This window comes from Eleginops maclovinus, chromosome 12 (genome assembly GCF_036324505.1).
Source record: "Eleginops maclovinus isolate JMC-PN-2008 ecotype Puerto Natales chromosome 12, JC_Emac_rtc_rv5, whole genome shotgun sequence".
NCBI lineage: Eukaryota > Metazoa > Chordata > Actinopteri > Perciformes > Eleginopidae > Eleginops > Eleginops maclovinus.
In genome coordinates this window covers 5565559-5585672 of record NC_086360.1, presented here as the reverse complement: position 1 = coordinate 5585672, position 20114 = coordinate 5565559, and the positions used below count along the sequence as shown (strand labels likewise).

Genomic DNA, 20114 nt, shown 5'->3' with positions numbered 1-20114 from the left:
GGCCTGTGTTTTGGCAACAGAAAGTTTCCTGATCAGTTGGGAAGTCAGGGCAGTCCTCCAGTATTTCACACTCCAAAGTGCTTCAAGCAGCTGCATTCAACTTAAACGTTATGTAATAATAACAGTGACAGCAGACATGCAGATGGCTTTTCAGATACATGAATCACAATTGTCATTGAGCAAGTCTCATAAATATATTTATAAAGGTATTATGGTAAGTTATTTCTGGCCAACTGTGAAGCTAATGTAGAAGCCAAGTGGCTAACACGAAGAAGCTATGGCCCTTTATCTCAACTCTGGATTTGCTTAAGCAGCTGTGGGGCGTGTCCGTTCATCATCCCCCTAATCTACCTGATCTATAAAATGTATTTTCTGCCATTTTCTGGATTGAATCCAATTAAAAAACATGTATCATGGATGTATTACTGATAAACCCTTGGATCGGCACTTTTTCTTAGTTGTCAGAACTCAGGGTATACTGGACCTCACATTGAGACACTATCACCTCTAGAACAAAAAAGTGGTATTACTACACCAAGCTCTGCTAAGCATGCTAATTTTAGTAGATTTGTTTGAGTATAGTATTTGACATAACGTCAGCTTTCTAACGTCTTCATATTCACTTGATAATGTGGGACATTTTTTAAACCAAAATTCTGGCCTTATCTTACACATTGTAGATTCAGGCCTCAATGGCACTCACCACATAACCAAAATGTACTGCACCTTGTTGTCATACCCCTCTGTTTTTCATGTCTCCCTAAACAACTCTTAACTTATCTTTAAAAAGACAACAGGGTAATGCTAAATACACGTGTGAGAATAAAGAGAGACCTCAAGGAGAATGTGAATATCCTGCAGGTGCTACGTGATTACAATACCTCGGGACTTATTCGGCTATATGAGCAATGTAAGAAGATACCAATAAGCTTCTACAGTAGGTTACAGTAACACCCCCTTCAAGGAACAGAATAGTAGTTTGTCACCCTTTATTTATTCCTTTATTGAACAAAAATGATATTGATTATTATTCATTTCACAACATGTCCTGTCCTTTTACCTTCTGATAGACACATAGATCCGTGAAACAATCACACAACAACATTATATCAAAGCTAAAAACCAAGTAATCCTCCCCCCAGTGTTAGTAACAGACAATCGTAGGATACAGCTTTTAATGAAATAATAATATATTTTTTATATCAAGAACATTTTCTAAAACCTGTATACACACACTAAAGCATGTTAGGATACCAATGCAAGACCTGTTCAAAACTCTTAATACAGTTCGGACTAGTTACAAAATATAAATGTTTACAAAAATGGCCGACTACGCATATAGCAGTATATTCATCATTCACTTTTGACTTTGCTTCTAGAAAACAAACTTTGCCACAAAACCTTAACTGCATAAATAAAAACTGTGAATACTAGCAATATAACTGCAAGTAGAAATGCAACCACATCGATCGAGTGGTACTGGATCTTAGACATCTTGTAAGACTCTGTCCTTAGATGGGCCGCTCCTTTGTTCCTCATCACAAACTCGATCCAGAACATGGCCTTGTCCAGTGGTTTCATGGGCTGGTCTCTGTGCAGGTTAGACAGCACCCTCATCTTCTCCCTGTATGTTGGATCATAGAGTACCTCCTTCAGCACCTCCAGGAAGTTGTCTTTGTTGACAGTTGCAATGTCCAGGACTTGGGCCACACCTCTTTCTTTCATCCTGAAGAAGTTGTCATGCTGGTCGAACATGAGGGGCAGGCCCACAAGGGGTACACCGTGGTAGATGGCCTCCTGGATTCCATTGGTGCCTCCGTGGGCCACAAACACTCTGGTCTTGGGGTGACCCAGCAGGTCGTTTTGAGGTAACCAGTCCAAAAGTAAGGTGTTGTTTCCGAGGGTTGATGGCCTTTTGCCTTTGTGTCTCCAGATCACCTTCTGAGGAAGTTGGGCAAAAGCAGCGGCAATGTCCTCAGTAATGTCCTCAGGAAGTTCTGCCACCAGGGTTCCCAATGTCATAACGATAACACCATGTTCACCAGAGCTCTGAACAAAGTCTTCTAATTCTTTAGACAGGGGCTTGGAGGGTTTGCACTGAAATCCTGACATGTAGACAATGTTTGGCATTGTGGGTCTTGGAAACTCAAAGGTAAAATCGTTCCTCATTAGCCAGATGTCTGCTGCCTGAAAAAGTTCCATGTAATCAACATCATTTCCAAAGTAATGCTGAACAAATGGTGTGTAGTTTGAATATGTGATATACCAAATTCCAAACTGTGTGAAGAGATAGATAATTAAGTTCTTGACCCTTTGAGTAAAAGTCATCTTGTCAGTCATCTCTGACGCTGGCATTGGGACATATGACAATGGGGAAGGGGCAATTGCATCATGACCATCCCCCTGAACAGTCCACCTCACAGTGAAAACAAGTGGAAGACCCAAACGGTGACCAAGAAACACCCCTCCACCAAGTGCAGGGTCTGTCAAAACCAAATCATACATGGCATCTTTCAAGCTCTGCATCAGTTGGGTATTCTCAAACATCTCCCCTACCATCTGAACCTGATGATTGTGCATCTGAGAAAACTGGTTTGCCATCTCACACTCCAGAGATATACGAGACCAAAGTGAAGCTCCTTCCCGCCGCATGTTTATCATTGTGTTTGCAAATGACTCAAAGCATTTCTTATCAAAATCAATAGAAGAACCAATAGTGATGGACTCATAGTAAGGAGACTCTTGCTTGATGTACCAGCTGTCAGATGGCCACAACAATGTGATTTTATGACCTCTGGAGTGAAGTTCCTCAACAAGGACTTTCATGTTGATCCAGTGGCTTCCATCCAAGGGGAACACCAAGACTTTACCTCCACGGACAAAGGGTGAAGAGCAGAGCAGCACTGCAAGTGCCACCAAAGCCGGTCGGTACATCACTGAAAGAGATTTTGACAAGCAATAAAACAATATTAGATTTTTCTCTATCATCAAGGCTTGAAGTTGTCAAGTTCAAACATGTGCACCAACCTAACCAACAACACAACTTACAATACAAAAAGAGAACACCATTTCAGCCACTTCATATTTTTAGAAAGGTCTGTGCCACCTATGAACATTTTAATATAGTGTACCAGCTCAAAAGTGAGCATTATTAAAGTGATCAACCCGCTAATTTGGATTAAAATCTTGGATCACGATCATTCCTATACAAATGATTTAAAAATAATTAGCTTATGGAAAAGAGGAGCCTAGAAAAGTTTTATTTTTGGGCTTTTTTGTCTGGGTATGGGGAAACAGGACCCAAGTGCAGTAAAATGAATGGGAGGCAGGTATGGGTCCAAACAAAAGGCGAGCTTTATTTAAATTAAAGCTGTACGTTCAACCAAAAAATCCAGAGGCGGGATTCGGGCAGACGACCCGGGGGCAAGGCAGAGGCCGGAGTCGGCAGGAACGTAGCTGGAAACATGGCTGCTAGGGCCGAAACTTGAGCCGGAAGCTTGGCTGCACGAGGCTTGGCTGCAGCTTGAGCCGAAAGCGTCACTGCTGTGTGACACAAGGTTTCAGGATAGGGTGCAGGCTTTCTGGGGAAGTGACAAATGTCCTTAAATATTCCGTCAGTGAGCTCACAAACCATGGCTTCTCTGCCACTTCCCGGCGTGCACGAAGGAGAGCTTTATCTTGAGCCTCTTTAGAAACTGCTTTCCTCCATTTTCCCAAAACACACAAAACTTGGTATGAAAACTCCACCAGCTCATCGTCCAAACATGCTGCTGGGTCCATCCTTGGTTCGGTCGTACTGTCAGGGTGTGGGGAAACAGGACCCAAGTGCAATAAAATGAATGGGAGGCAGGTATGGGTCCAAACAAAAGGCGAGCTTTATTTAAATTAAAGCTGTACATTCAACCAAAAAATAACCACACCAACTCTAACCAGAGGATACAGACAGACGGACAGGCAGGAACAGGCAGGTAACAGGTACAGGACCAGGTAGGAAACGACGACGACCGAACAAGAGACAAAAGGGGAACCAAGACTAAATACACAAGGCTAATCACTAAACAACACACAGCTGGAGAGGGGAGGAGAAACCCAGGGGCAACAGGTGAACACAATGACACAATCAGGGGAAGGAAGGAAACTATAGACAGGGAGTGAAACGTAACCTGACACAAGAGGAGAAAACATTTCAAAATAAAACACACAACACAAAGACATGACAGACACGAAACCAGGATCATGACATTTTTAAAAGATGACAACATAGGGACATTTTTTATATAGTTTATGAGGTATTTTTTGATAGTCATTGATAACTTCAGTTGATTTTTACGCCTGTCAAATGTTAAAGGATGCACTGAAACCAACTCCAGTCTTAGTAGCTTTTTTGCTCTACTGATGTTTTTGTCAACAAGAATATATTTTATAGGCTATATCCTATTTATATGGAGTACCTTGCAGTATTGTAGTCTACTGTATTTGAATAATACATAGCGCAGTAGCTTCAATTGTACAGGATTGTCAAAGCTTTTGAAAAAGCTGTACTGATTTTTGAAAGAGGCCCGACCATTCAAGCTTTAGCGAAGCTGTACATTTCAATGCTATATATTATTGCATATTATTTTTCAGGTAGATGTTAATCTGCACTAGAAATTAGGAATAAAAAGTCAATTGAAATAATAACCCATGTAAAGTGATCAATTTCACATTATGTGCAATGCCTTTCAACATGCCGCTATGACGAAAAAAAGCCCAAATTGGGATCAATAAAGTGAATCTTATCTTTATCTTATTTTGTAAAGTTAATCCCTTGTTTTCTATTTTCAAGCAGAAAACACAACTTTAAAGGGAATATTCCAACAAATTATAAGATTTTTGATACCAGACTGGACAAAGATTACAACATGAATTGCTTGTTTTGTAAACAATATTCAGAATTTATTCATTTGATTAAGATTTTATTGTGTTTTTTTACTGTAGTGGTTATTGCTATATATCTTTCTTTCACACTTTATTATAGTCATTATGTTTGAATACTTTATATACATGTTCAAGTGAATAAAGAACCGTGTATAAATGATGTATAAAAGAGGAAAACGCTAGGAGGTCATTTTTTCAATATATATATTTCCGGAATGGTGGCATGTGATAATTCATTGATTAGGATCCTTGGATGTAAGAAAAAGTACATGTAAAATAACTAATCCTTTGTAAAGCTTTATTCCACTGTTGTGCAATACATCAGAACAAACTATTAAAATGTATTTGATTTTTTTGCCAGTTTTTATTTACAGCCTGAAATCATGATTTGGAAAACATGAAACAACAGATCATCACTTAAAATCATAATGAATATTAAATCATTGCCCAGACCCAGGTGATAGTTTTTATAAATAAAGTCCTATGTCATTTAATAAAAAAATGCCGTTTTGTATTTTCCCAAAAACCTGCAAGAAGTGTTTCAAATAAGTTGTGCACATCCAAACGAATAGCACATAAACATTACTTCTTTGGCATAAGTCAAGTTATAGACTTCTAGGTAAGTCTAGCAAGTATATAGTGTGTAAACTGCCCTCAACCCTAAACACTCAGCAAAATACTTGATACTGATACAAGTCAGCATCCAGATATCATGTGAGACAAAGATCTTGCAGCACATTAATCATTCCTTTTTGACTTTTTTTCTGGCAAAAAATATTTGCCACAAAACCTTAACTGCATAAATAAAAACTGCAAAAACTAGAAAAACAACTGCCAGCAAAAATACAACCACATCGATCGAGTGGTACTGGATCTTAGACATCTTGTACGACTCTGTCCTTAGATGGGCCGCTCCTTTGTTCCTCATCACAAACTCGATCCAGAACATGGCCTTGTCCAGTGGTTTCATGGGCTGGTCTCTGTGCAGGTTAGACAGCACCCTCATCTTCTCCCTGTATGTTGGATCATAGAGTACCTCCTTCAGCACCTCCAGGAAGTTGTCTTTGTTGACAGTTGCAATGTCCAGGACTTGAGCCACACCTCTTGCTTTCATCCTAAAGAAGTTGTCCGGCTGGTCGAACATGAGGGGCAGGCCCACAAGGGGTACACCGTGGTAGATGGCCTCCTGGATTCCATTGGTGCCTCCGTGGGCCACGAACACTCTGGTCTTGGGGTGACCCAGCAGGTCGTTTTGAGGTAACCAGTCCAAAAGTAAGGTGTTGTTTCCGAGGGTTGATGGCCTTTTGCCTTTGTGTCTCCAGATCACCTTCTGAGGAAGTTGGGCAAAAGCAGCGGCAATGTCCTCAGTAATGTCCTCAGGAAGTTCTGCCACCAGGGTTCCCAATGTCATAACGATAACACCATGTTCACCAGAGCTCTGAACAAAGTCTTCTAATTCTTTAGACAGGGGCTTGGAGGGTTTGCACTGAAATCCTGACATGTAGACAATGTTTGGCATTGTGGGTCTTGGAAACTCAAAGGTAAAATCGTTCCTCATTAGCCAGATGTCTGCTGCCTGAAAAAGCTCCATGTAATGAACATCATTTCCAAAGTATCGCTGAACAAAGGGTTTGTAGTTTGAATCTGTTACATACCAAGTTTGAAAACAAGTGAAGAAAAAGCATGTTAAGTTCTTGACCCGCTGGAGAAGAGTCATCTTGTCAGTCAGTTCTGCCCCTGGTATTGGGACATAGGAAAATGGGGAAGGTGCAATTGCATGATGTGCCTCGCCCTGAACAGTCCACCTCACATTGAGGACAAGCGGAAGACCCAAACGATGACCAATCAGCACCCCTGCACCAATCGCAGGGTCTGTCAGAACTAATTCATACTTGGCATCATTCAGGCTCTGCATCAGTTGAGTATTCTCGAACATCTCCCCTACCATTGAAATTATTTGCTTATTCATCTGATAGAACTGTTCCACCAGTTCATACTCCAGGGATAATCGCGCCCAAATTGAAGCACCTTCTCGACGCATGGTCAGCATTTTGTTAACAAAGATCCCAAAGCCTTCCTCATCAAAGCCAGCAGAAGAATTTATTGTGATGGACTTGTAATAAGGGGACTCTGTCTTGATGTACCAGCTGTCTGATGGCCTTATAACTGTGATGTCGTGACCTCTGGAGTGAAGCTCTTCCACAAGGACTTTCATGTTGACCCAATGGCTTCCATCCACAGGGACCACCAAGACTTTCCCTGAATTGACCAAGGGTGAAGAGGAGAGCAGCACTGCAAGTGCCACCAAGATTGGTCGGTACATCTCTGAAAGATAATCTGACAAGACATGTGATAATGTTAGATCTCGAAGAACTTAAAAAGGCTTTACATTTCTGAATATCAAACCTATGCTTTAGCTTAACAAATAACTAAACATAAAACTGGTAGCTAGACCCATTTGCAAACTATGGCTAGGAGTTTAAAAGAGGACTCGACTTACCATGTTGCAGAGGTTCTAACCCTAATAATAAGATATTGGTTAGATAAAGATTTAGAATATCCAAAAGGTTAAGGATTGTTGAGAGACTGCAAGCAGTGTCCTCATCAAAACTGCTTAGCAATGAATTATGAGCAGTGATGGGCAAGTTACTTCCAAAATGTAATACAGCATATAACTTATAACAGTCTTTTTAAAGTAATAAGTTACATTACATTATTACTGTCTCTGAACTGTGATGCGTTACACTACCTTTGCATTACTTTGAGTTACTTTCACCAAAATAACCTCAAAAGTATGGCTTTATGCTAAAATGTAGTTTATTGCAGCTCATTAATTAAAGCTATCTATGGCAGTATGCTGAAATTAAACTCATGCTCCGTTTAAGTGGGCTGAATAATATGTGATACCGGTAACATGACGTCTCTGTTTGTTATTAATAAAATGTTAGTGGAGCCTCTGCACGGCCCTGTGACCTGCTGTATATGAACGAATCTCTGTGGCAACGTTGGCTCACCTGGTCATTGGTGTGTTAACGGAGATTTGGCTGACAAGCTTTCTAAAAGCCGGCGATTTCACAGAGGACAGAGGCTGCAGATCTTCAACACTCTGCCACGAGTCTCTGAACTTCTCGGGGTTCAACCAGCAGACACAGAGAAAGTTACCTTCTGTTGCTTTGGCCTGCATTGTGAGCCTGCAGCTCTGCAATGTGAGCCTGCAGCTCTCCATTGTGAGCCTGCAGCTCTGCATTGCAAATCTGTTTCTGCAGCCTTCTTAACCAACAGTAAACAGGCTTACTGAGTTACTATTCTACCGGCACGATTATTCCTCTGGTGTCGCAATGTCTTGCGATGTTTGTGAATTCTTAGAAACTAAACACCACATCATTTCAGGTTAAAGTGTGTTGTAACTGCGTTACTGAGAATTGTAACAGGTATTATATTACCCACATTTCAGAAGTAATGCGTTATATTACTGAGTTACAGCAAACAGTAATTCATTACTGTAACTCTGTTACACCCAACACTGGTTATGAGTTATCAGCTTCCAGACAACAGGCTCAATTGACCCTTGGTTATTTTAGATATAATTCAGAGAAACTTTAAAATAACCAGAGAATTACTGTATGTTTTGCATATGTGTGTGAATGATTTCTTTTCAACCTCAGATGATTTCCAACTAATTTTGGTGGAAAGAAGAGTTGTAGGTGAAATTTCAGTTCGCAAAAGGGCACTTTGTTCTTGTGTTTGACAATTAAAAGCTCACATGATTACGTCAAAGGAAAAGGGGCACTAAATTCCTTGTTGTGTAAACTATGTTTAGAATGTATTCATTTAATAAAATATGTTTTCAATTACCTCTGGAAAATGTAGGAAAAGGTTTTTAAACAGCAAGAACAAACTTCTGTCATATAGCACATACCTTCATTAAGTCTGTACATCTGATTAGTTACACTTTTATCACGGCTAAATGTCAAATAGAACCGTTATGCACACCTGCATGAAAAAAACAAGCATAATATATAGGGTTGGAAAATAAAGTTCCTCACATGCACAGATGGCCTGTTTTTAGCACCATTTTGGATGCCCAAACAGAGGTTCACACTGACATAGGCTGGCAGGGGCAGCAGCCTATGCAAATGTATATGCAAATGGTTACCCGCTTATTACTTTTGATTCCTAATTTCTTAGATTGATCGATTAAGCTAAATGCATTCTATGTCTTGCCAGCTCAAGTGCACCTGATTATTGATCCTTACTCAACAGCAACCTTTATCAAGCTCTGAGGATTAAAAACACTAACCGTTTAGACTAGAGTGTGCCTGTTAGTAGTTTCAAGGGTGCAGCCAAAAAAAAGCAGAGTCACACCATTACAAGGCTTCCCATGAAGGATTTGCAGCCATCTAAGGCACAGTGCATGTCTTACATAACTTCCTGATTCACAGATTATACAACCACACTGGGTGGGAATTCCTGCCGCGTATTCCTAGTAGTTTTACAAAAGCTGTTTTGATGTGGTGAATATTCTCTCTCTCATGTTTCACAGCTTTGTGTGTCAGTAATAATAGGTTTTAAACTAGGAAGGGTATATTTAATAGCAGATGCCTATTGTGCTTACAAGGACAAATGTCAAGCAAGCTTATTTCATTATGGTGCAAAGAGCCACATCTTTGAGCTGTATCTAGCTTCAAATATGTATATAAATAATTCAGTTTAATTTGTCTCAAAGATAGTACTTATATGCTACTACTGAAGATGAAAAAAATAATAAATGGTAAAGAAATACAACCACTTTTACTACTTCTTATGATACAAATAATAAAAATACATTTGATTATAAAAATACAAAATATTCTATATATAAGAGAGTAAAGGTTAATACTTTTATGATGTGTGCTCTTTATAGCAACAATAGAAATATGCATAACTTTTGAAGAATGGAGCGTTTAGAACAATTCATTTAAAAGCCCAATACGAATTGTAAAAAATGTATGTACTCTGCATAAGGAAAGAAAAGCTCCCGACTCTGACATTTCGGCCAAGAGGAAACATGAGACAGTTGCAAGATCTGTGTTAAAGTACTTAGGACATGAAGTTATTTTAATCTGGGACCCATTGTGCTTTCCTGTTGCTGCAGGTTTGCTCATCCAAACTTAGAAACTTAGAAATTATGTCATGGTATATAAGCTTATCTTTTAAAATAATACACTTGGAGTTGAAGCTATGCTGTTCAAAGCATTCCAAAAGCGCTGTTCAGCTGCTGTCAATAGAAAACATCTTGAAGTCATTGTAACTCCAGGCAACATTCATCTGCTAGTACTCTAGGGTTTAGGTTCATACTCTTTGCATGCACATATACATCACAGTAATACCCGCATCATGCTACATGAACACAAAAATAACTCACTGAAATCATTAGCCATAAGTCATATACCTATTTTAGCCCCAAACACTTACTGAGAGCGTTCCGGTCAACAGAGTTCACAAGCTTGTTTGTGCCTCCAGCCTCCTTCAAAGCAAACGGATGACTGACTGTTATCCAGCTCTGTGAGAATCAGCAGCTCAAGTGGTGTGGGCATTGATTGAGCAGCACAAAAGTTCAGAGAGTGTTTGGCAGGATCCAGCAGCAGTTCAGTTACACAATGGAGAGCTAAAGCAACGGCAGTCTCACGTGTCAAACTCAGACTTTGAACATAAAGATGTAGTACTGAGATAACTCTGTGGAGGGAAGGTTGATACAGAACAGTGGCAAATAAATATGATAAACTAAATTAAACCACGTTTCCTACATCTTATCCATGCTGTAAACACTGAATGTTTACTGAATGAATGAATCCAAGAATCCCAAGAAATAAGATGCAAATCTGGAAAGCATAATTTCAATTAAATAATATGTACATTTAAACTACATACAGTAGATAGATTCGTTTTAGGCATGTTTTGCAATCTGGGTTATTGGCCTGTAACCAAACAGTGTGGTAATACATGAACTACATAACCTTGTTTGTTGAGTTTAAACTTTACCCTTGCACTTCATGTGATCTACACACCAGCTTCATTTAAGGGTAAATACCCCTCTACCCTAAATTGATGAATTGTTTGAAGAAAAATACGTTTTTATTTCTATATCAAACAAATGGTGCCTCTTGCTGATCAGTGGGGATGAAAGATGAGTATGATGAGCCATGATAGCCTGTAGACTGTAACAATGCATCAATGAAAATACATTAGAAAGTGTAGGCTAAAGCTAATGCTAGGAGGTTATTCAGGAGTTAGCCAGCTAAACGTGTTATTGAATATTAATAATTATAGTAAAAAATGTAACTAACATTCCTTCTGAAGTCTCTGAATATCCGAAGTTTTCACAATGGTGCTCAAAGCGACATCCTTCTGAATGCACCCTGAAAGTCCAAGTCAAAAAGTCCAAGTCAGCTTTACTGTCAATCTCTCCACATGTACCAGACATACAAAGGAATTGAAAAAACGTTTCTCTCTATCCCACAGTCAAGAGGTAAAGTGCACAGGTACTACAGATAAGACAAGACATTTCCTAACACTTAAGTAGACAATAAATAATAAAGTGTACAGCAGATGCAGACATTTGCTAATAACACTGCAAGGTCGGGACAGAAGAGGTCGCTGCGTCTACACACACCGCCATCTTAAAAATCAGTCAACGGAAAGCTGCCTTCATATGATTTGCGATTTGCTGTTTGCCCACTGTGAAGTTGTGCGCAGAGCCTTGCAGTGGACAGCTAGTCAAGTTTCGCTTTTATGGCTACCTCTCACGAAAGCTTGCGCCGCTACATACAGCTGTTGCCTTATTGATTGTGCATTGGAACATTAGCGGTAACTTGGCCAGATAACTTGAGTGGAGCACTCCGTAACAATTTTGACCAGGTTGATGCCATGAGTAGCGCTTTGGCCGAGTCGGCCACACAGCTCTCTCCATAAAAACACAATGGCAGGGGCAGCGTAGAGCTGTTTTACCGCATATCATGACAACGCAGCTTTATTCTGTTTGTCTTTAAATTCTATAAAAATAATAAAACTAAGAATGAGCTGATCTAAGAAGAGACCATCTTGAGGTTAACGGTGGTACTACAACTTCTGTGGCAGTCTGTGACGTCATTCGGTTCAAAAATTCCCATTGAAATGAAATTGTAAATGAGCGGATAATCTATTTTTTAACTAAATCAATTACCCAGCATAAACACCTTTATAGCCCTTATTTAAATCATTATGGTCTGAAAGTTGTAAAATACGGTTAAAGCCATTTTCAGAAAGTGTTTCTCTCTCCGCCCATTTGACTGAATTGAAATCAGCCTGAGAAATTGTGTTCTGGAGACGGAGCTTCAGCAAAATGCAAGTGCACACCCTCTATGGGCCTAAATACGAGTACTTTTGCCCTCGAAAGATAGGCCTTGCGCCATTGAGCAACTTTGATAGGAATGGATAGGATCCCTCCTTCTATGCTGTATCCAGTTCTCTTCATACTGTAAGAAATAATAATCAATATTATGTGTAACTACAACACGTCTTATTCTGAAAACCGTTTTACTTTGAAACAGTTTATTTTGTAACCGGATGTTGGTTTTAGCCTCAGATAGCACATAGCTAATATTGTATTGTAGGGGGAGAAGGACGCGTGGAGTTACATATTAAACACACTGCCTCTACCGCTCACTCATTGATGCTGCAATAATACTATTGCGTGTTTAATAACTGATAAACCTCAGAAGGATTGCATTGTGGAGATCGTATTGAAACGCAGGAGACGTTCATTACAGTTGAGCACACGAATGCGTGTCTCGTTTAATCACACAGTCAAAGTTATAACAAAACAAGATGGCGCTGTCCTGTAAACCAACAAGCATGGGGCTCCACGTCATCGTAAACACAGATTAATTAAAGGGACCACGATCCCTTTTTACAGTTGTACTTTCAAGCATAAACCAACGGTCATACTTACAGGCATGAAACAACAGTGTGTAGAACCACACTTAAGAAGGAGGTGAATTATGTATATTACATTCACTACAGCAAAATGGAATATCGTAGGTGAGAGCTTCATGACTACGCCAACAAGATGGCGACGGTGACGTCCTGGGAGGACCCGCCCCCGACGACGTGAGCCAATAGAAGTCTGGAAAACCCATGTGACGATAAGGGGCCAATAGGATCCAGACCCCGCTACTAACCAATGAGAGGACGAGACCGGAGCTCGTCTTATTTTGAAGTTGTTTATTTTATGACCGGAAAGGGATGGTTCTATAAAAGATGTTTGTATTGTGAAATTGATTTAGTTTTTCCCCGACTGCCAGACAGTAACTACTGATGAGCTCCACTCAGTCAGCGGCCTGTGGACGCGTGTACCGGTATATGAGCCACAGCTGTGAAACTTTTGTAAAACCTACTGCTGCATCCTTTTATTAAATAATCCTTTTAAAACTTATACGAGGAGCTTCACCTCATTTTCGTTTAAATCTACTCCTGGACTTCGAATAAAAGAACATTTCCTACAATACATCCATGCTACACACCCATAAGGGTTTGTGACTGCATCTTACAACACTATAGCAATGACACAAATCAGTCAAAATCACACATACTCACAAGCAAGCAAGCCTCAAGTGACCATTTTAGGAATTGCAGAATTTGGCACTTCTGCGTTGACTTTGTTACATTTTCCCACTTGCTTCCCACTCGCTGTAATGATCAATGCACAGGCTATCACTAAGGCATGCGAATGCCGAGTGCCAGCTTTGGCGGTTTCTCTTGTCCCCTGGCTATCTGCTCTACTGGCTGCAACATTTCTGCCAAACTGTATTTAGGTCTTTAAACAATCTTACACAACATAGCACAGAGAGTAAAAACTAGGTTACTGTTGGTGCCTCATTTAACACCCAGCTTGGTAACGTAAACAATAGGCCAATGCCTCATGAAAATAATTTCAAGATAGCACAGTTACTTTTGAAACACCTCATAGTTTCAGCACTTTTGTGGATTTTTTCTTTATTGTTGCATTTCTGTAAGTTATTCAAAAGCATTTAAATAAAATACGAGTTTCGATTTATCTTGGACCCAATTAAAGAAGTGAAATGCCAAATGTTCCTATTATTTTTGGAACAGCTGGCTCAGATCAACACATTGCACCTTTAAGTAAGGACCACTTGACCTCTTTTATTATAATACTTGCTGATACCTTATCAGTTGATAGGGTGAGAGATTACAATTGGACTCAAGTTCATTCATATACCCCTTTTCCCTCTCTTCTTCCATCTCCAGCTCCACAGACTAGGAGTCCTGGCAGTAGCCGGGTAGCCAGCATGTCGCCATCCCCATCCCTCTCCAGGGGTTCTGACACTGCCAGAAACCTGCATTCTCCTAACAGCACCCTGAACAGACAGTGTAACGACGAATCCCAACCTTATCTGAACCTAGAATCCCCATCTACTGATGAAGGTGGAAGCTGCTACACCGAGCTGTTGCCCGTCCCCCAGAGCTACGTGGAGAGGCTGCGGGTGGAGGAAGGGTCATTGGGCGTTGATCCACTGAGGGCCGAGGACAGTGGCTTCTACTTCTCGCCGGTGGTGGAGACGGTATCGTCTTTCCAACCGAACAGGTACCAGTCACCACTGATGCCTAAGGAGAATAAGCCTTTGGAGGTGGGCATCCTGCGAGGGTGAAGGAGCTGCTGGCGGAGGTTGACCCCAGGACGGCAGCCAAACATATCACCAAGGCTGACTGCATGGTACTAACTAAGATCAATACTTTTGTTCAACGTTGGCTACATTACTATTTTAATATGAAAAGAGTGGCAGGCAGCGGTTGCATGCTAAATATCTCTTACATGCTAAATGTATGTTTGCGTTGTAGACAAAACCAGAGAAAAAAAGAGTAAACATCAGGTGAACACAAACGCCACTTTAAATGAATGCTCATATTACTCTGTTGCTTTCATGTCAGGCATAACAACTTAATGAAGTGTGTCAGTGCTGTGTTTAAATCCACACTTGAAGTCATAATCTGTGTACATGACAATGCCAGATAGTAAGTGATCACACATGATGAGGTGTTCTGTATTGCTAATACAGTTGGCACCAACTAAAGAAATCCAACACATCACACATGAAGGGCTCTACATGATGCTTTCAGATCAATCACCAACCAAGTTTAATGACCCCAATACAGGAGTCTAGCAATAAACATGTGTATGTGTTTTCCAGGTGGCAAAAATTCTGGGGGTGACTCCAGAGGTGCAAAGGATGATGGGAGTTAGTTCAGGAATGGAGTTGCTAACGTTGCCACATGGCCAAAAGTTGAGACTGGACCTGTTGGAGAGGTGAGTAACGATCCATAAATCCTGGACCCTTCTACCTCCAGTCAACCTTGTTCAACAAGTATTTGGGTCCAGCAGAGGATACACTATTTTTTAGTGGTGGTGTGTCTTTATTGTCACAAATAACCTTTGACAGAGTATAGAAAGCCCCTATAAACATTCATTAAAAGTCCAGTCTGTAAGATATAGTTGCATCTAGTGTTGAGCTTGCAGATTGCCACCAACTGAACACCCTTTGGCGCACCCCTCCCAAGCATGGCCTTCAGGTAAATTGTAAATTTGAATGGCCCCTAGTCTGTGGAAGTCAAGCATACAGGAAGTGCGCCGGACCTCGATGCACATTTTCTACTTATGTGTCAGTCAGTAAAACCATTGTCCCCAAACTGTTGCTCTACAAGCCGAATCCAGAGCTATTTTATCTCTCCTTTCAACTGACTGAGCCAAGAGTTGGAGATTGGAGTCGGTGCCCAAGGATAACTCAAGCCACATTCCCTATGGGCCCATATACGGGTACTTTTGCTCTCTAGAGTCAGGCCATTTTAGCTTCATGCGCACTGAGCAACTCTTTGAACGGGGTCCTTCCTCCGACATCCAGTGTTCCTCACACAATGGTGGTGGAAATGCCTAAACCAAAATAACAAATTAAGAATCTTTTAATTTCAGAACTTGGTTTCAAATGTTCTTACTGTACAGCACTGTGCACTCAAGTGTATTCTACCATTGAATTATAAGCAGAATGTGATGGTGTTTTGATTTTATGGTGGAATGCTGGAAGTTAACAATTACATTTGCCCAAGAACCGTAGTTAAGTGCTATTTCGACATACTTGTACCTTTTATTTTACTCTTATTTATAAGTGTCTCACTCCATTTTGCAGGCAAGTGATATATTTTTAATTCCACAACATTTATTTAACACCCATAGTGATACATTTTATTCACTTATGCAGTATTATGCTACTTACCTACAGAGTATCTAAAATTTGCCCAATATACGAATTCTGACAAGTTAAGCTGATAATACTTGTTATACAATAATTGAAGACAATGTAAAGGAGTTCTTCATCCACCTCGATATTCCCCTCCCAAAAAATTTTGTCATGTTCCTTCCTGGTGAAATAGGGCTGATATGACCATATTAATGTGGTTTCGCTAAACTTTAGAAACTCCTTCTTTCTGCAGGTTGCAAACCATGTCCATCATGTTTGCTGTAGATGTGTTGGGCTGCACAGGAACAACTGAGGAGAGGGCGGGCCTGCTGCATAAAATCATCCAAATAGCAGCTGAGCTCAAGAGCACCATGGGCAACATGTTTGGCTTCACCGCCGTCATGAGAGCTTTAGAGCTGCCGCAGGTAAATATACATCATACAGCCTACAACGTGATCTGCTTAAAAATAAATCAAGCAATTAGCCATGAGAGGCTGTCAGTCACAGTGATTTACAACAGTTACAGTAAGTGGCGTTGTTAGTCATTAAGCGCAGAGGAGTACATGTACCTAGCAACATTTTTTTAAAGGGTCCCTATTAGGTTCATATTAGTATTTTTCTGTCTCTACTGGAACATGTCTCCATGCTTTAATGTTCAAAAAGCTCTTTATTTTTCTCATACTGCCTGTGCTGCAGCACCTCTTTTCACCCTCTGTCTGAAACCAGAGCCCAGTCTCCTCTTATTGATTGGCCAGCCAGTTTTGTGGTGATTGGGCAACTGCTTAGAGATTTTCTGCCCCTAAGCCTATCATGTACAATGTGTTGAAGCGCCAGCCAAAAGAAGAGCGGGTGTTACATAATGATGTCACTATATTCCGGAAGTAAACAAAGGAGTCCAATTGAGGCGTTTCAGGATTATATCCTTTGCAGACCATTTACATCCACAAAAACCTATACAGTAACCTATACTACAGGAAAGGGAAAACCCACAAAAGCACAATTTGACCCCTTTTAAAGTAAACGAACAGCAACAACAAATGTATGATTTATTTAATGATAACCAATAAATATTCTTCCTCTATTCAATTTAGTTTTTCAAGTTCACATCATGTTACAGTTTTTATAAGCACACATTTATCTACCATCAGTAAATAACATTATAAATAGCACACTACAACAAGAGAAAAGTTAAGTAACGGAGCAGACAACATATTCGCTGGTGGGCAGGTGGCGCCAACGACAAAGCTATTTAAAATGGTTTGTACACAAGCAAATATAAGATTAGCACCATATTAATGGCGTAGATTGGTGGTGTGGTAAGGTCTACAAATAGCAGGTAGAACAGTAGCAGACACTAGTTTCACAGATTTTTCTTAAAATCAAAGAATCCCTTGTCTTATGCGTCAGCCTTTTACCAACAACGTTATTTCACTTCACTCGTTCTGTTAAATTGACCATAGAAATGTAGAATACATACGCTGTACAGTTCTGCTGTTATTACCTCAGACTGTATGGTTATTGCTGACTTTTAAACAAACAGACACTTGTTTCATCCAGGGATAGACGGCTGTGCTCAACAATAGTACAATCTAGAGACTGAAATCTTGTTGATAGTGTGGGTCCATAGTTGTTTTGTTTTTTTATGTTTATCTGTGGGGCATTTCAAACCACACGCTGCTTGCTAGCAGGCTACAAATAAAAACATGCAAGCTATCTGAATTTGATTCTTCAGGGTTCATGGTAGTATGTCCGCCTTGGATGGATATAAAAGAGAAGTGGATTGTTATCAAGACACAGAGATCCTTGCTACTCAAATATAATACCAGTATCAATTTGTTCAGATGTGTTTCTTTCGTCAGCATTTGTTTATTTGGTGACAAAAATGATGCAGGCATACCAGTATTACTGTCACAGCTTCTAGCTTTTTAAACAAGTTTGAAAGTAGCCTAGCCTAAAGGACAATAACCTTGTGTTTTATAACCTGAAGAATAACCCTTTACTCACTGGACATGAACACGAAAAAGCACTACTCTACATTGATAACACTGCAACATGACCTTTGAACATGACCTTTGATTGCCTATTAACCCTAACTGTGTCCTTTTTGTCAAGTAAGCTGTCTTAAGATTCCTTATCTTAATAGCAGCAGAGGAAGTAACTGTCCGATATGAAATTCAATTTTGTGTCTTTTTGATCAACTTTGTATATATTGTGCACTGAGCTGTATGTTGCCCCCTTTAAAAAACATGAATTGAGATAACAGAGCAATGTTGTGTAACATTACTTACACTTATCCCATGTCAGGATAGGTGTAAGTATATAGATATACTTTTAAATACTAAAAAACCTTCTTACTTTCTTACTAAAATAAATCTTAGCATCACATCAAGTAAAATCCCTGTACAGATGTTTTTTCCTTGAGATTAACCATCGAACACATTTCATTTAACAAATACTACTATAATACTATGCTATTATAAGTGAAATATTCATTTGAATCCTTACTCCTTTAAGTTTGATGTCTGTCTGTCCTCAGTTCAAAACTCTGGTTCCCCGACATTTGGATGCACTGCTGCCAAGGTTTCAAGGTTTTATTTGTCATATGCACAGCAGATACAGCGTATATGTTGGCAATGAAAATCTTATGTCGCGTGCTCCTCCAACAACTCAACATGCATGGTGCAAATAAGATAAATAAAATAGTGCAAAAAGAGAGAAGAATATTTACAATAACAACAATAAAGATTTGAGGATGTGAAATATATACATATGTGGAATACATTGAGAGTATTTAAATACTTTACACTGTTGAATGAGGAGGTATGGACAGATGCATATATTATGTATAGCAGATGTATATGGCAGATATGTACAATATATTGATATGTGTACTATAAACAGATATGTATGGCAGATGTGTATAATATATATATATATATATATATAATATGTATGTGTGTACTATAAACAGATGTGAGTAGACATTCACACAGCTCAGGAGTTCAGTAGTCTTATAGCCTGTGGTATAAAACTGTCTCTGAGTCTGGTGGTCTTGGTCCGGATGCTGCGGTACCGTCTGCCAGACGGCAGCAGACAGAACAGATTGTTGCTGGGGTGATGGGGGTCCTTTAATATCCTACCGGCCTTCTTCCTACACCGCTGGGTGTAGAGGTCCTCCATGGATGGCAGCTCCGTCCTGGTGATGTGCTGAGCAGTTTTCACCACCCTCTGTAGAGTCTTACGGTTGAGGGCGGTGCAACTGCCATACCAGGCGGTGATGCAGCCAGTCAGGATACTCTCGATGGTGCACCTGTAGAAGTTGCAGAGTATCCTGGAGTCCATGTTGAACTTCCGCAGCCTGCGGAGGAAGAAGAGCCGCTGTCGAGCCGTCTTGGATATGACCCTGGTGTGATGTGTCCATGTCAGGTCCTCACTGATGTTTACCCCGAGGAACCTGAAGCTGCTGACTCTCTCCACAGGAGTCCCGTCGATGGTGATGGGTGTGTGTGCCTCTCTCTGCCTCTTCCTGTAGTCCACAATCAGCTCCTTTGTTTTGCTGACGTTGAGATGGAGGTTGTTGTCCTGGCACCAAGATGTCAGGGCTCTGACCTCCTCTCTGTACGCCGTCTCGTCGCCGTCTGTGATCAGGCCGATGACGGTCGTGTCGTCAGCAAACTTGATGATGGTGTTGGAGCTGTGTGTGGCCACGCAGTCGTGCGTGAACAGGGAGTAGAGGAGAGGGCTGAGCACACAACCCTGAGGGGCTCCGGTGTTGAGGGTCAAGGTGGAGGATGTGATGTTCCCCATCCGCACTGCCTGGGATCTGCCCGTCAGGAAGCTCATGATCCAGTCACAGAGGGCGCTGTTGAGCCCAAGGTCCCTGAGCTTAATGATGAGCTTGGAGGGCACAATGGTGTTGAATGCTGAACT

The 20114-nt window shown here is 40.5% G+C and overlaps 3 protein-coding genes across 3 annotated transcripts in view; 1 reads left to right on the top strand and 2 right to left on the bottom strand.

Annotated features, from left to right (window-relative positions):
- sh2d3cb (SH2 domain containing 3Cb) overlaps positions 1-20114 on the top strand; it is a 41180-nt gene that overhangs the window by 18000 nt on the left and 3066 nt on the right. Inside the window, 4 exon segments of the mRNA XM_063898282.1 lie at positions 14203-14592; positions 14595-14668; positions 15144-15259; positions 16438-16609. Of these exon segments, the coding sequence (XP_063754352.1) occupies positions 14203-14592; positions 14595-14668; positions 15144-15259; positions 16438-16609 (752 nt within the window).
- Positions 989-10607, bottom strand: LOC134874226 (UDP-glucuronosyltransferase 2A2-like). The gene is made up of 2 exons (XM_063898284.1): positions 10372-10607; positions 989-2936 (listed from the first exon to the last, which is right to left on the bottom strand). Coding segments are annotated over exons 1-2 (1584 nt in total). The 5' UTR covers positions 10373-10607; the 3' UTR covers positions 989-1353.
- On the bottom strand, positions 3852-10581 carry LOC134874227 (UDP-glucuronosyltransferase 2A2-like). The gene is made up of 2 exons (XM_063898285.1): positions 10372-10581; positions 3852-7254 (listed from the first exon to the last, which is right to left on the bottom strand). Exon 2 carries the CDS (start codon positions 7238-7240, stop codon positions 5660-5662), a length of 1581 nt encoding a protein of 526 aa, XP_063754355.1. The 5' UTR covers positions 7241-7254; positions 10372-10581; the 3' UTR covers positions 3852-5659.

Excerpts from the sequence above, each read along its gene's own strand:
- LOC134874227 (XM_063898285.1), bottom strand. The coding sequence starts at position 7,240 with ATGTACCGACCAATCTTGGTGGCACTTGCAGTGCTGCTCTCCTCTTCA.